This window comes from Motacilla alba, chromosome 1 (genome assembly GCF_015832195.1).
Source record: "Motacilla alba alba isolate MOTALB_02 chromosome 1, Motacilla_alba_V1.0_pri, whole genome shotgun sequence".
In the NCBI taxonomy this organism is placed as follows: domain Eukaryota; kingdom Metazoa; phylum Chordata; class Aves; order Passeriformes; family Motacillidae; genus Motacilla; species Motacilla alba.
The window spans coordinates 105,179,429-105,196,922 of NC_052016.1; the positions used below are offsets into that span (position 1 = coordinate 105,179,429).

Consider the following 17,494-nt stretch of genomic DNA (forward strand, 5'->3'; position numbering starts at 1 on the left):
AATCCGCACATTTTTGTCTGTAACTTACTATTCAGCTTTTTATCAAATAACTTTGTAAGAAACTACTGAGAGAATTTTGTCAGAAAAATAAAAATACATCTTGCCTTATTTAAAAAAATGATAAATCCATCACAACAAGTCTGAAAAAGTTCCACCAGAAGTTCAGTTCCAACAGAAAGCTTCTATGAAACCCAAACTTAATGGTTCTAGTGATTCAGAGGACTTTTATCAGAATTAATCTGCAAGTAGGTTTGCGCTGATGGTCTCCTAGCTAGCTACCTCCTGGGTTTGGGGCTTCCTCCCGTGCAACAATTTTCTTCAATTTAGTTCAGTAACTTGGCAAGTGCAGAACTGATATGCATGTAATTGTAAACTTACACTTCTAGAGAACTACAATATCAGTACCTCAGAAAGATGTCACCATAACCATTACTGAATTAATTGTTTCACTGGTAATTGCACCTAAGTAGATGGATGGGAACTGGAAATTTGGGACAGAAGGGAAGCCAAGGAAGCTGGTGAAATAACAGCTCTGGAAGACATACAGGGATGTATCAGAGGGCTCTAGGGTTGTCAGGACTCCAGCAGAATACCAGATATTCTGAGATATTGGAGTTGGGTGCTACATGAGAGTCACAGCTTTTGAGACACAGAGGGTGGAGGGAGCCTTGAAGTGTCTCCTTTGTGCTGTCCCTGGCCACTGATGTGGCACAGAATGGCAGTGTGTGGCTGCCTTCACAGTGGGAAGGCTACAGAGGCCTCTAACTGTAAAAATATGAAATTTCATATACTCTGTAGCACTTCTTTGCAGCAGGGCTGGATTTGGACACTAGGAGATGAAATACATGAACAAGCTGCTGATCTCCATCCTTCATGCAAAGCCAAGTCAAAAATGAAGGGTGGTTGAGCTGTGCCTCCTTTCTCAGCTGCAGAGACTGGCAAAGAACAGTCCTTTATACATCCCCATGAAACATTTTCATACATCCCCAAGGCTCACTGAAATGGGCAAGATTTGGATACGAAAGTGATTATCATCATTGACATCAGTGAAGCATGACCAGATTCCATCTCTATAGGAAATCCACATGCTACTGATTTTAGCAATAGTTAGTAAAAATGGTGCTCAATATCCTGGGTTGTTCCAACAAACAGAACCTCTCTGATCCACCAATCAGTCAGAATCATTCTGATATCGTGGTCTGGGTACCCCACCACATCTTGGTTTCCTAGGGTCTGGTTCACAAATGTTGTTCCAGTTTCAATGCTGAAACCAGTCACAGTTTCATAACCTCCGCATACATAAAAGTAACAGAAAGCAAAAAAAGCAAAAAAAAAAAACCACAAAAGCATCTGAGCATTAATACACCATGTTATAGTTGTAGCTGAATGCTTAACTCCAGATGTCCTTTTTTTTATGCAGCATAAATGTTGAGTATAAACAGTAAAAGCAACTCTGGAAAACAAAAAAAATTCTTTTTCCCACACTTCATTTAACCTCCAGAAGAAAGCTGAAGCACTGAAGAGAAGAAGGAATAAATCCATCTGAATTAGAGCCCAGATGCAGGTTGGTCTAACCTTAGCCCTATCCTTTCCATATTGAAAGTCACAATGCCCTAAGTGTTACGTGCTGAGTTGTGTCTGTGCTGTTAGAAGCTCTTAAAGAGAAACAACAATAAGAACACTTCAACTATATTAAGCATTCTTATTCAGGTATTATCTTAAACTTGATGGTGCCATCCATGCTCTGGGCCAGCAGACCTTCATACAAGAGTGCAGTTCTGTCAATTTATTTTACTGATGTGGAAGGAAAAATAGCACCTAGCATTTTCCCCAACTGTGAAAAGCATTAAAAAAATAAATAAAACAAAAAAGAAAACTATTGCAAGTGTCTCACTGGTACAAGAATAAAAATAAAAGGCAGGAAAACCACCAAAAGTTCATCTGAGGCTAAGACATCTGAGGCAGGGCTCATGATTGCTTTCTCATGCTCTACTCCCTTGTTGAAAACTGATAGACATCTTCCATTAACAACACTATGTGGCCATGAGCCCACACTTCAGGGCTGTTCATCTTCTTCCAGCAAGGTCTCCAGCACTCGGCTTTGCTGAAGCACTGAAGATTTCCAGAGTGTTCTTTCTGCTTTGGGAACTTACCTCCTCACTGTAAATACAGTGCTGCTTAGTCTCAGGACACAATAACCAAAGTTTTTTCCACTTTTTCAAGATTACTAGTTTTGTTACAATGTGTATTTTTACTAAAATGAATACAGAATAATGAAGACCATCACTATGTCTGACTGGCCTCGGCTATCCCTGGAGCAGGGGTCCCTCAGACACAAGTCATTCTGAGCTGACCTACTATTTTGTACACAAAAAGAGCATAAGATAAAGCCAGAGAATGAACTGCTCAGGTAATGCTAGGCATGAGAAATGTGACCTAAGCTTCATCTCAAGTGAACATGTCCAACTCCAAGGCCATCAGCCTTCTTATGAAGAACTTGTTTGCTTCAGCAAAAGAACTGAAGGGAACCCAGTTCTTGTTCAATGTTTTGTCTTGTTTCAATTGTTCTTCTTCAATGTTTACAGATTTGTGTTTTATTCCTTTTACCAAAGTAATGAATAAGAAAGCTTTGTCCTTCCTCTCCATCCAACCAATAAAAAAGTCTTGGGTAGGGAAGGTAATTCCTTAAATTAATCAAGAATCTCTTAATCCCTGCAGAAAAATTGTCTTCCTGACTTATAAAACTGAGATGTGAAAAATAAGTTTCAGTCTTGTCTATGCATTATTCAGTATACAACTGAATGACCAACCCTGTCATTTTCACCATCTTCTAAACAATATACTTTTACCTACACAGAAACCATTCCAAGCAAGATATAAGTACACATTTTTAATATTTTTACTTACTGCAAATCACTCTCCTTTCTAGAAGACTACTCTTTGTTATCAATAATTACTGATCCTAATTTAATGCAGCTTCTACAATTTACTTCATCCCCCATCTACTTCAATATCAATCAGCTATTTTGTCATTTCTCTTGCAAATGTGTACAAGTAATATGAAAAAAATATCCACCCACCATGAAAAGAGTTTCATAGTTTTCAATCATCTTTTGCACAACAGCTATGATAGCAGTACTCTCTTCAGCTCGAGCTGAGCTCTGAACTGAGAATTCTTTGTCTGTAGATTTCTGCTTGTGCAACAAGTTAGGGCCAAAGATGGTGGCCAGGTTAAGCGATGTCATTTTGTTCCCAGTAATCTAGAAAAGAGAATAAAAATGAGCTGGGGTCTCACAGGGCCTAATGTATACAGATATGTATATAGGCACATCTATACGCACTCACACCCCTACGCACCCACACACAAACACACACTCTCTGTCCCCCCTGATTTGGTAGATGCTTCAGTCATCAAAACTAAAACCTGCTGCTTGTCAATAAAAAAATGAACAACTTCTAGAAACACCTTGTTTTGCACATCTCTGCAACAAGCACTGTAGATTTTCTGGGTGGATTAGAGGAATAGAAAGTGTTTTCTGCCCTTAATTCCCTGGGAGCTCAACAGTGGCATACTTCTGAACTCAGAGCAACCTCCCCCCTACTTCAGCATCTCAGCACATTACTGTCTGTTAGGACCAAATGCTGAAAGCTAGTGGCTTTCTCAAGTACCATTCATGATTTGAAGCACATACAGTGATACTTTTCCATGTTTAAACTGTTGAGATTATGAAGGAGCAGGCTCATTTTTTTAAATGAGTATTTCCCTGTATTTCTATAACATGCCAAATGTTTACTTGTTTGGTGGCTTGTTTTAGTTTGTTGGGGTTTTTTATCTTTTTTCCTACTTTTATAAACCTGTGCTCAAGGAAGCAACAGTAACCTGAATTTTAAGGAAACAAAAGGCTAGGAATGCATACTAGACTAGACAGGAATTACCTGACAAATACGTCATATACATTATTACATCAAAACTTTCATTGTCATATTTGTGATTAGACTACTATTTTCCCTTTCTATTCTTCAATAAAAAGTAAAGGTCATTATTATTATTATTATTATTAATCATTTATTATTATTATTAATTATTATTATTAAAAAAGATATAAAGAGACATCAAAAAGAGGTAGTAAAAATAGAATTTCAAGAAGTGAGTTGTACAAAACAGATGATTTCAAAGCAGTATTTTTAGGTTTTTTTTGTAGCTGATCATTCATCAAATACTCTAGTCAAACTTAAAACTGCACTGACCTGGTTTATTTTTTTAAAGAACTCAACTAGACAGCACAGAAATTACAGTAAAAAGCTTTTTATTAGTAGGAGCAGTGTGTAGCATAGGAAAGACATCTGTACTAAGTAGGTGCATGGGCAGTCATAGCAAACAAGCTGGCTCTTTGTTTAGAGACTCTTCCCAGCACAACTGTGAGAGCAGCACACCCTTATTTGCACACCACCAAGCACCCAGCTGTTTCTCAGGTGACCTGCTTTTTAAACTCCAAGTTTTGAGCCACCACAGATGCACAGGCACACAGGGCCTCAAGTGTGCCAGGGCAGCCTCTGGCTGTGCCCAGATCTGCATGTGCAGGCTGTTTGTACAAACAGTGAGCCTTTTCTTAAGGGCAGCCTCAGGGCATCCTTAAAAAAAATGTTGTAAACATTTCCACTGAAATTAACTGAATGAGTAATTTTAATGAAGTTAGTCATCCATCTTCATCTTCCTGAGAGAGGGTTGTTGAAAGAAATCAAGAAGAGGGCCTGTGTGCCAAAGCTTGGCTGTCTTCCTTCCAGTGATAGCAAACAGTCTGATAAAATACTTTGTCTTGCCCTGTATGCAATTCACTTAATTCTTCATAAATAGTTTAAATAATTGTGAGCAGAATACTGTATTATCTATAAAAGGTATCCAGTTGCACATAATATTCCTGATGTTTACAACTGTGTCAAGATAAGTTACATAAATCTGCCTTACCAAAATACCTGTGGCAAAGCTGATGTACAATGGTTGAGCCAACTGAACTCTGTTAAGCAGCATCCCCTAGCCCTGCAATAAGATCCTCTTGGGTACATTCCTGAACCAACAGAGAACTCTTTGCAGGACCAGGGGGACCATGACCTTAGCTGGCTTATACATGTTTTTAAGCACAGTAAACTATTACAGGCTGCTCTTTCTAAATGCTTTCCATCACAGTGATGGAGTTTTTTATCAACTCCTTGCTGAGAACAAAAATACAGCCTTTAAAGTGGATTTAAAAGTGAAATAGGCCTTGAAGTCACATACAACACTGAAAGTTAGGACTTGTAAAGATGGAATAACTGGAAGTTAGGATTTGAGGCAGAAATTTGGCAAAAATAAGTCTCAAAGTGCTAATTGTTAAAATCAGACAACTGCAAAAGGCATCAAAATTTGACAAAATCAGCAGGATTTTCCATCTGGAAGACAAAATTCTTGAGGCGTTTCCCAAGAGTACTTAGGAATAGTAGTCTTTGCTGCAGTTCAGAGGACTGAGAAGTCCTTCCACAGATAAACCAGTATATTTTTGTCAAGCACCGACAAACTATATCCATTTTATTCAGTTAATAGAGTTACCTCCTTTTACACAGCAGCCTACTAGTGCCAGCACTTCCCTGGCAGGAACCAGGAAGCCTGGATTTTTCAGGTCTTCTCTAGCATGAATGGGCACAGGGTGCAGACGTGAAAATGCTCAGGGCTAGAGCTCAGCCCCATGGCTGTGGGGTTCTTGTCTCTGTGCGGTGAGTGCACATCAAACTCTCCTCTGAATTTGGTCCAGACTGCAACAGTTAAGGAGGTCAGAAAGAAAATGGCCAAAGATGAACCCTGACTCCAGCTGGTGATGAGGTCTGTCAGTCGCAAGGATACAGCTAGAGTTCCTGTCCTCTGTTTATTTTTCACTACCCAGGACACACAAGGCAGCTAAGAGAACCAAGAAGCGAACTGCTATGTCCAAAAGTCATGTAAAAAAGCAACAACAGAGAATGAAAAGAGAATGAAGAAGCATATCCTTGCATGCCTGACCTTTTCTGAGTACTTTTCCCATAGAATATTATGGGATACAACAAGGCAGCAGGGGAAGGATGGATGACATTAGATGTTCTTGACAGCAAGGTTGGTACACTGAATCTCCCAAAGGAAGTGGTAGATGCTTTACTGATTAAGTCATACAAAAAATTAAACCTTCACAGCCCTAAGAACATAGTAAACAAATGGCAGAAGTGCAGGCAAACAGATTAAATCTCTCCCATCTTTCAGAAATATGCCACCATTGTGTATGTTTGAAGGTTTTAAAGATCTCTTTTCAGACCATGAATTAAGTAAAGTCAAAGGACACAAGTGACCAGGACTTACCTCTTGGCCATCCTTGTCTCTGGTGTCTTCTGCATGGCCAGCTACTGTGGAGAGGAACTGCAGCAGGCGGTGAAGGGTATCGCAGTTACAAGGAGGTAGAAGATAAATGAGAAGCTGTAAGGTGCTGAGCTGCTCATCTGGCTCTAATACTAAGAGGGGAAAAAATACGTTCTAAGAAATCACTCCAACTAACCTAAAAGCAGAACAAATATACTGCTCCCAACCCAAAGGAAGGTATAGGAACAGCTTTGTTTAAGAACCATTTTCCTTACAATATCAGAAGAAAAAGAGAAAACTCTAAGGAAACATCAAAACTATAAGAACTACTGCTATGGGATTTTTGCCTCAGTTGGTCAACATTTGCTCACAAGTTCAAAGGATTTTTCTTATCCTAAAAGAGAGCAAAATCCATGTTTTACACTCCATCACTGTTACTGGACTCAAATATTCTGCTTATTTTTCTACTTACTCCATTCATTTAGGTATAGCTACTGTAGCTACAGGTATACTTTAGGTATAGGTACAGTAGCTGTCAAGCATTCCAATCAAGTTTATGCTTCAGCCATTTTAAATCAGATTTCTAACAGTTTTTCATCTTGCAGAGGTACCAGGAGACAGGAAAGCAACCAGAGAATTAACAGACATTCTGCTACCACTTGAACCACCTACCATCTAAATGGTAGCCAGTGACAAAGGTGGGACAGAGGCAGAGTCTCAGACATGAGGGTTAGAAAGCCCTGAAGAACCCATACCAGGCAGCTGCTTAAGCTTGAAATGTCCAACTTTACTTTTTTCTAAATCCCTGAGAGTCTGCACTTGGGTCTTAGGCAACACAATTGGGAGTACTTAATATGATAGTTTTGAGGACTATCAAAGAAGAATGAATGAAAGAAACAATATGAAGAAACTTAAATTTTTCAAGCCAAGCTGGAACTTTGGTCAGTAGACAGATCTAAAAAATTTAAGACACAGGGATTCAAATGGGAGTCTGTGACCTGGCACTGCTGGATCAATGACAGGGTCAGGTTTTAATAGACAACATGAATTCCATCCTTATCAATGCAAAAATATGTTAGTGAATATATATATGAATATAGTTAGTGAAATCCTTCTTGTTCTAGTTTTCTGGATTATACTTCTACAGGGTAAAACCAAAAATTAAAACCAAAACCTCTGCAAATTTATACTAAAGAATATACAATAGTATTTATATTAATATACACTATATTTTATTGTATTATATATACTATTGTTATTAAATATACTATATACTTTATAGTGTATTAAACAAATATTAGGAGCAAATCAAGGCCACAGTATTAAAGGAATAGAATAAAAGAAGGCTATTAGTAGAGATCAAAGAATTCAAACAAATTAGCCTTTGAAAATTGATAAATGAAGATGCTGTAGAGCTCACAGAGAGTGTTGATGAAAGGTGTATAGAGCTCTCTGGTGAGAAGTGGGTCAGGCATGTCACGCAGAAATTCCTTTAACAAGGCAGCAACATCATGAATGCTGTGCTCTTCATCTAATACAACATCTACGCCTCGGTCAAACTCTTCACGTAACTGAAAAAAATCATGAGAGAAAACCATAGCCACTTACTGTCCCAATTAATACACCCCAACACAGAAAATCTTTTAAGAAGCAGATTTATTCATTTTCACTTTCAAGACTGAGCATGACTAGTAAGGTCAAAGAGGTAAGGCAAGGTAAGGTCAAAGATGTAATTCATTTCTAATTGCTGCTTATTCTGTAATATATAACTTAAGGTTTACACTAGGCTGTAATAAAATACAATTTTTTTCTAGCTAATATATGACACTCTTGTATGAAAACATGCATCCAAGTATAATTTCTGCAGAAATGCAAGATTCATAGCAAAGGCAGAAACCACAGAGAATAAGGAAAATTACAAGACAGGCTCTTATATCACCTTACTGGAACCAGAAAGACTAAAATTGCATTTTGTAACACTTATGAATTTTGTAGAAAAACATTATTAGTAAGATCATATTAATATCCACCAAATTCACATTCCTCTTGCCATTTAAGACTGTATGTAAAGATAGGTAGCAAGCAGACAGGTTCACTAAGACTTCACAGCATTCCTTCACACACACCTCGTTCTTCCTTCCTAATTTAGTTATGCTCATTAAGCATAACCAAATCATTACAGAGTTGACAAACAGCAAGCTAACATCATTATAATGTATTGCCAGGGTTTTTTTCCCCCTTACTTTGGTCTTCAGACAAATGCTGTATAATTCAAAGGTGTCACACTTCCCAAAGGCAGAAGAAAACACTCTTCCAAGTCCAAGACACCTTATGAAAAGGTAAAAGCTTGCCCTTCTGGAGGGATTTTCCAGCACCAAGAGCAGAATACTTTCCTCAGGCTGACAGCTTCACCTTTTACTCTTTTTTGCATTTTGAAAACAGTCAAGAGGTTTTAAAACTATTTCCAAGGAAAAAATTGTACCTTTGCTAACATTATGAGATATCAAAATGTCACCTATCCTCACAGTGAGTGATTATAGCTAAATCTTATAAACAAAGAAATCTGAGGTATCAGGTTTCTTCATCAGGAATATTACAAACATTCCAAAGAGAGGAAAGAAGCTGAGTCACAAGCAAAGTATATGCCTGTAAAAATGTGTGGCAAATCCTGGTCATGTGCAAATCTATCTTCAGTGTGTTCAGTGTGAAAATACGTTGTTTTCAGCTCAGATTGTGCTTTCATAATGGGTGTGACAGATGTTCTTTAAAAACCACAGCCTCCATTCTAATTTATTAGGATTACTTTTAACTTTATTAGTATCAGTAATTACTAATAATGAATAATTGTGCTATGAATACCAGAGTATGTTCTTGATCTAATATTATTCTTTGATTTATGGTCAAAGATTTTCCAGTGCCAACTTGAGGACTTCATTCCCAGCTTAGTTCTTCTCTCCAGACTGGTGACAAATGCAGAACATCCCTGCAGAGCACCATAAATTACCTCAATCTAGAAGATTGTTTCTGCAGTTAAGTGCCCAAAAGCAGCTGAGGAAGCAGATTAGCACTGCATCAGGAATTCAGACTTCCCAAATAGCTGGCTAAATCATCAACTGCTGTTACAGACTTGAATATGGCACTTGTGATCTGCTATCCTGTGAGACCTACAGAGATGTCCTAAGCAGCAAAATATCATAGAAGCTTTGGTGAGATGTGGCCACATTTCAGTCCCAGGTATCATGGCTGTTAGAACTGTATGTTGTACACTGCAACTTTAAGTCTTTCAGACTCCATTCACATGGAATGCTTTCAGACTTTGGAAGATACAGGTGGTCAACTACAGCATCCACTGAATCTTGGGTATGAGAGATGGACATCTGCGCTGCAACAGGGGATAGGAGAGCACAGCTCCAGCTATTTCACTCTTCATCCTCAGGGCTGAAGCTGCCACAATGTCACCAGGCCCAGCATCAAGGGTTGCCCACCCCAACCTTGGCAACAATGCTCTGCTCGAGCATCAGCTCCAGACACAAGATGGTAACTGGCACCCTGATGCACCACATCTACCACCATGAGTCAAGATGAGCTTGGGAATCTCTGTTCTACACCTCACTGAACATGAAGGAGGAAGTTTGCAAGAGATGCACATGTTCTAGGTTTTCTCTTCCTGCTCACCAATCAAAACCACCTCTGGCACATGCATCTACCTACTTATGCATTTACTGCAACAAACTACAGTTGAAACAGGACATTTTCTAACTGGGGAAGGAAGGAAAACAAAATATGCTTACTTTCTACACAAGAAAAACTAATGAACAGCTGCAAAAGCACACCAAAATCTGAGTGCTGGGTTTGGCTTTCTACGGTTCAGAAAATGAGTGGAATTTTAATTGAATCAAGACTTTCCCATGTGTTCATGTTGACAGCATTTATTACTGTAACTACAAGAGCCAAGCTGATGCTTCCTTGTTGTTCAATGAAACATATCAGCTTACCTAGTTCAATAAATTAGTCCATGTAATAAAAAACATAGATACCCAAATCTCTTGGTTTCCTCACCTTTTGAAAACAAAGTAGAACAAAAAGTGGTGAAAGTCATTAATGTTCAGAGTAAGGCTTAGTTTACAAGTGAATGATAGGAGCTCTCTGCATTTTCCTCAGACGTATGATGCAATTGTACTCACGCCTAAATGATTATGTATGTTTTGACATTGAAGCTTGCAATGCAAATGTGAGGCAACTTCAATACTTTATCTAGTTCAGTGTAGATCTGAAAACTGCCTCTGCAGATGTTTTTTTAGCCTAGTGTAACACCAGAGACTCAGGAATAGAAACTGCTGGAGAATGAGCTACAATTCAGTAGGCTGTGCTGTCCTACCAGCCAAAATCAATTCAGTTTAATTATTCAAGGTAACTTTCCAGAATGATAAAACATTACACTATGACGTTTTTATAACTTTTTGCACAGAACTATAAATTGTGGGATCAGATGCAGTAAAGCTTTCTTTTGCTTTTTTTTTTTTTTTCTGTTTGATGTTTTTTGTCTGAACTTTCTGGAAAGGGTATTTTCCTGTATCTTTTTATCCCCTCCTTATGCATCATGCAAACACTGCTCTAATTCAACATGTATTCCCAGCTCCTGGGAATAAGAGTGCAATATCTAGGTAGGTATACCTAGGAGCTAACACCAACATTTGACTTTATCTCTGGAACCTAACTGCACACCATCTTTGCTTTTTCATAATTTAGCTGAGACTAAGACTTGGAAGGGTCTGCTCTGACCTTGAAGCCTAGCAGGGGTAAAAGAAAGGTTGTATTTAGGAGCAGCAATCTTAGGGTCAAGGAGATTGTTCTGTATTTGCATGTTTTCTCATACCGTGAGTTTTCCAAAGAAGATTTACAGTTTGAGTTTACTTTGGGAGCTTCAGCTGTTTCTGAGATGAAACAAAGAGCCAAGATTTTTTTTTCCCTGCAGTGTGACCTTTGGAAAATTTCTTCACTGTAGTTTATTTGGATCTCCAACCCTGAGCTACTTTTCCAGAGCAAAACATACAGAGACTGTTAACCTGCTGAGAACCTGACAAGGATTTCACCAGATGTGAAAGATACTGGAAATAGCCTTTCATGAGCCATCAAAAAAACAGCAAAGTCACTGACCCAGAAAGCCTAAATTTCACCATGCTACAGATGGGAAAGAAATAACAACAAGAGGAATCAGATTTGTTTGTATTATAGCTGATGAAAGAAAACCATATCCATATCCACTCACCTGTCTTACTCTCTTTTTTGAGCTTCCAACTCTGAATATTCCTACTGTCTGGAGACCTGCAAGTGAAACACATCATAGCACTATTTTACTGTTTAATTTTCTCCTGAAAATTGCATTGAACCAAAGCATTCTGACCTATGCGTGTACTCATAAGAATAAATAAAAAGAAAAGCAACATATTTCTCCACAAACTTACCATGTTGATGCAAGATTTGATTGTGATTAAGAAGCCATCCACTGTGGTTTTAAAGGATCACACTTAATCTGCAAAATGGCATCTCTGTGACATTTCTTGTGATGCCACTTTGGATGGGTCACTGCTATGAGGAATAGAGGCATGCAGAGACTGAGGCACTGCTCAGGGTTTGGAGGTGTAACTTCCAGGACTGATATCAAAGGAAACAGGCAGTAAAACAACTAAATATGTGGGCATTGAGCTGTGTATTTGGATATAGGATGAAGCTGGTATTTGGGGTAACTCACTGGCTCTAAAGTTCCTGTCATGACAAAGTTGGGAGTCTCCTTCAAAGGTACATAAATAGGGCACTCAGGCAGACTATGAGAGGGAAGAACTTCAACAGGGAGTTGTGTGCAGTTTATAAGGTTGGAACAGCTATCATATAGAGGGAAAGCTATAAAGAAGCACTGTGGTGCTTTGGGCAAAGTGCAGAAGTGTGTCATTTAGACTTAAAGTGATTAGGAAATTGGTGCTGCCTGCTATTCATAAGAAATCAGATCAAACCTTCTTCTAGCCCTGTAGAAAGCCACTACAAATACAAAAAAAATATGGTTCTCAAATGGACATATCTTGCAGACTAACAGGACCTGAAAATTCTGAGAGGTGACACGGTCGTTAGCAATGACAATGTGAGGGGAAATTTTAGAGCCTTAAGGGCCTGTGTATATAATATAATTTTACAGGGCTATACAGTTTTGCAAAGGGGATGAAATTATCTATAAGCTTGGAAGTTTATGGTCTAACAAGGGCTACTGTGCAGCTCTAGTCTCTACTGACATACAGGAAGTGTAAAATTACCTTGAGAAACAAATGCCTTTTGGCTGCCATTAGGCTACACTTGCTTGCTGGAGATGTGTCACCTTAAACAGTATTTGGAGTTGCAGATCTTCATCAGAGAAATTCAGATAGCATTCTGCTTTTTAGTTTTCAGTCTCAACATAACACCTTTTTTCAATCTCTCTTTACTTAACAGAAAATTACATTGATGGACTATCATTTAATAAACCCAGGAACACTGGCAGGGAATCATCTGAGATGGAGATTACACACATTGGGCAAAACCTGCAGGCTGCTTAGCCATTCCTACACAGACATACAGTGTTTTTTCTACACTGCAGATCTACAGAAAGCCAGGCCTTTATATCTCTGGGACGTGAACGCAGGGAAAATAGGGAAGGTGAACAATGACAGGTGCTCTAATATCTAAAAACATAACCATTTTTTGTCATATAATGCTCAGCATTATCCTTTAAAGCAGTCATCAGAAACTGCTGGCGATTTGTTGCTGAAAAAGGACTTATGCATATAGTCAAGTATTTTCAGAATCAGCAACTTGTTCCATTATATAGCCTGGAATTATGTTGCTATAGTGTTCATCTTCTACCATTTTTAGATTTCTCTCAGTGCCAATGACTGTCTTGTGGAAAGCAGATTAAATTTAAAATTGAAGAATTCGCCCCAGATTATATCAGGTTATTGCACTGTGGTATATCATAGTTTACTCTTAAACAAAGCACAATAACTTGTCATAAATTTCCTCTAAAAGACAACTTCAATGTACAGGAAATATGTCCATAAAGAGCATCATATGGAAAAGAACTTTGTTATGACAGTGCAATAAAAGGATAAAAAAATTTATCACAGATGATCAGGTGACATAAAATCACAGTATCCAAATGACACTCAGCTGGATGGCTTTTTTGGCTGACTCAGATACTTTTATATTCTCCAAACTCAGCTACCTTTGCTTAAAGGGGTGGAAGTCATTCATCTCCAATTTAACCATCCCATACTTGTCAGCCATGGTATCTAATCTCTGTAAAAGACTAACAGTGACTATCTTTTGCAATGTTCCTTGACACATTTGTAAGGAAGACAGTTTTCAGTTATGAATTGTGAAAGCTCAGCATTGTTGTTTAAATTGCAGTCCCTCATCTTGCAAAAGCCTTTCATTCAGAGTTAGTAAATGATTTCTTGCTGGTGAAATTAGCATCAAATACATCATTTGCTGTAACAATCACCATTATTTTATGGTTTGTTGATTATCTGGCCATGTGATAGCTCCATCTTGCTGTGGCCAAGTCATTTCAATTATCATTAAAAAACTTGACGAGGCTAAGATACATTGGCAGAGATGGTGAGCAGATACCTAGATTGACTATTGTTTCTGCATTATGTAAAGCTGTGGGAGGCTTGTGTCTGGACAATCATGAACACACAGGAAGAATACAGGCAGGAGTCTGTAATTTCCTTTGGAGAGAGCAGGCCTGAGCCTGAGGCTGGTCAGGAGGACTCAAGCCAGAGACAAACTGAGTATTCAGCCTTCAAGCCTGGCAGTGAACAGGAAGAGGCTACTTGGAGCTTAATATATATTTAGCATGGAATTCTTTCTTATTCTGAACCCCCATCTTCAAATATCAAAAGTTTTACAGTATAAATAGGTAATCTAGATCTCACACCTTAAGATCCACTGGCTGTGAATGACTCCAGACTGACTGGGACATTTCAGACTTTTTATTCTGAAGGTACAGGTAAACCTGTGGGGTGTGAAGAGCTGTTTCTGCAGAGCTGAGCACTGCAGTACAAGAAGGGTGACCTCCAAGAAAAGGCTCTATCCCAGTGCTCTATGGGCCAGTTTACAAGCTCGTAGCACAGATCTTCAGTTTGGGAAGCTATCATGTACGTAATTACTTGTGAGACAGTATTTTTAGCAAGAGGCAAAACAGGAGGGAAAATGTCTAGCTTTCAAAGTTGTCCTTGCATATACTTACTTCTCAAAATAGGCATTTATTTATATTATAGCAAAAATACATCTGCCACTCCTGGGAAAACAAAATATTCTTACCATGCTTTTCCAAGTGCTGGCAGCAACTATCTACAAGCCGGGGAACCTGCCTGTAAATAGGGTTCAGGCTTAGCTTCTTATCTCTTGCCTTTTCTTTCTTGCTCTGGGCTTCTGCTGGTAAAGAGAGCTGGAGAGCCTCCAACAATCTTGAGTGATTGTCATCAAGATCTGTGATAGAGTCCACAGACATCGCGCCCTGTAAAACACACACACGAACAATCAGTAGGGCTGGGCACATCTCAGCATCACAGGACATCCAACAAAGACTTTTGCCTACCTGCATTTTAAACAAGCTAAAATAAAAACACCATTAGCTGCAACATTTTTAATAAATTAATTAAGTTATAATACCAGTGTAATGGATAGGAAAAATCACTATGATACCAACATTATTCTTACCACATTACAATGAATACAAATTAAAATACTGAAAATTGCTTTCCACTCCTTCACTCCATCCTTTTACTGATGTAAGCCTGCATATACTGCAGGGCAAGGATGAATAATGGTCTGTGGGTGCACCTCAGAAGTACCATATTCATGTGGTATATATGGAAAAAAAAATATATATATAATGGAATGGAGATATATAGATATTTTTAAATCTTATTGCCTACTTCTGTAGCTTGGACCATTGCATCAGTGAAACTTATGCAAAATTATTAACAACCATACACCATATACAGTTAACAGTTAATATCACAAATACATATAGCTCTGGAGTTTGAAATAATCCCACTCTGTCACAGAATAAAGATACACCAGAGAAGCTGAGGCAGAGTATTTTTTAAATAATTCTATTTCACATATCTTAATATTTTAAAATCATTAAAATTTCAATGAAAGTTTTGAAATCCCGGTGTCGATTACAGCAAGGTGAAGAAATTCCAGCAGTCTGTAAAGGATAAAACAGCACAAGCAGCCAGAGGTTTCTGGCATGTTTTAATTTTCACACTACAAAAACAAGACTTTTTTATAAAGCACAAAAATTACTGTCACTACAAAATTACCATTTATCTCAAGTCTTAATAAACTTATGAGGCAAAAAACATTCTAGGGTACATGTAGTCTTACAAAAACAACACCAACAACAAAACAACAAAACAACAATAATAATAATAACATGAAGAATAAAAATCAGGTTTTATTCCTATTAATGTTTTAATTCCTATTTTGTTATAAACTATTTTCTTTCTTTCCAAAACAAAACATAAACTTTACCATAACAGGGATGCAACATGTCATCCTAAGAAATAATAATGAAAATGTAAATTCCTACTCAAAATTTTTCTGACAACTATAGTTTGTTAAAAGCTGACAGGCAATTTATAGACTGCTAGTCAGAACTCTATGTCTATTAAATGAGAACTGTACAATGCTTACAAGGGAATTCCAAACTCTAAAAGTATTTTGTTCCATCAGCCTAGCCAGCTGAACTTTATGAAGATTTTCAACTCAAAGGCAAAACTCACAAAAAGTCCACTGAGATTTCAAACTCATTGATAAATTTCTAGTTCTTTATACCTTAAAAAAAAACCCATTTAACTTATCAGGTATAGTTCTGTTTCTTGTAACTCAGGGTAGATGTATAAATGAAGCACAGTGAAGTTTTAAGATTTTTTTTTACCCACATTACTATAAACAATTACTAGATCCTTTAGAATGCAACTTTTGACCTTTATTTCTGATGTCTCTCAAAAGTACATCTACTTGATTCCTTTTACCATTTCCTGCCAACAGGAAACAAAAACACAAACAAAAAACCCCTCCAGACCAAACAAGAACCTCTGGCTATGAGCCATGTGTGTAAAATTCCAACTGAATGATACTTTGATTTTATTTAAGAGTTTGGCATTCCAAACATCAAATAAATGAATTGGCACTGAAAATCCTAACCCCACCCTCACCAGTGCAGCCCCTGGGTAACAGGTGCCCGCTTTTACACCCTGCCTTTACTGGTCCTTTCCTGTCTGCAAGGCATCCACACCTCATGAATCATTATCAGAGTCACTTAAATCGGATTCAGATCCCTAAAATAGATGCAAATACAGTCCGTTCAACGTGGTCCTTGGGCATTTTATCAAAGTTGTGGATTAACCAGCACACTGAGCTGGCTTTAGGAAGAGTGACCTTGAGTTCAGTGACTGAAGTCATGGCTTGGCAATACCAAGTCCAGGCCAGCACTGATTTTACAAAGTGCACAAGAAAACATTACCAACATACTCCACAAATCCAGCTCCAACTCAGCCAGGCCTCTTAGTCTGGGCTGAGACAGACCTACCTGACTGCTGAGGAACAGAGGAGGAGGAGACTGCACACCACTGCCCACTGCTCCAGGTCTAATAACACACACTGCAGTGCCCAGCAACTAAAGAAAATCAAATTGCATCTACCGGGCATTACCTTTGCAGATAATGGATACCAGTCCCCGCTCCTCCATGAGGAGTTCAAAACCTAAATACACTAGGGAAGTCTTAAGCTAAGCACACAGAAACATGAAGGAAAGTGGAATTTAAAGTCTCAGCTTCCAACTGCTGGGCAAAAATCCTACACAGAAAATGCAGCAACAGTGGCTTTTGTCAAGCTGTTGGATAGAGAACTACAGCACTCACACCATGAGTTTTGCAGCCAGCATTACCTTCTTCTAACTCTTATTGAAAGTCTCAGGTGAGTGTTTGAAAACTCACTTTTGTGTTTGAAACACACAAAAGTGAATGACACAGTTACAAAGAAGTGAATGGTGCAATGATAAATAATCCCTCCAGTTTAAGTTTAAGAGGACTG

At 38.3% G+C, this 17,494-nt stretch overlaps 1 protein-coding gene across 10 annotated transcripts in view; it reads right to left on the reverse strand.

The window, feature by feature from the left end:
- The window catches only part of ARHGAP6 (Rho GTPase activating protein 6), a 316,178-nt gene that overhangs the window by 12,573 nt on the left and 286,111 nt on the right, over positions 1-17,494 (reverse strand). For all 10 annotated transcript variants that reach the window (XM_038132422.1, XM_038132485.1, XM_038132501.1 and 7 more), the window contains 5 exons: positions 14,711-14,906; positions 11,628-11,683; positions 7,779-7,929; positions 6,362-6,510; positions 3,081-3,260 (listed from right to left, as the gene is read on the reverse strand). In XM_038132422.1, the coding sequence (XP_037988350.1) occupies positions 3,081-3,260; positions 6,362-6,510; positions 7,779-7,929; positions 11,628-11,683; positions 14,711-14,906 (732 nt within the window). The remainder of the gene's footprint in view (positions 1-3,080; positions 3,261-6,361; positions 6,511-7,778; positions 7,930-11,627; positions 11,684-14,710; positions 14,907-17,494) is intronic.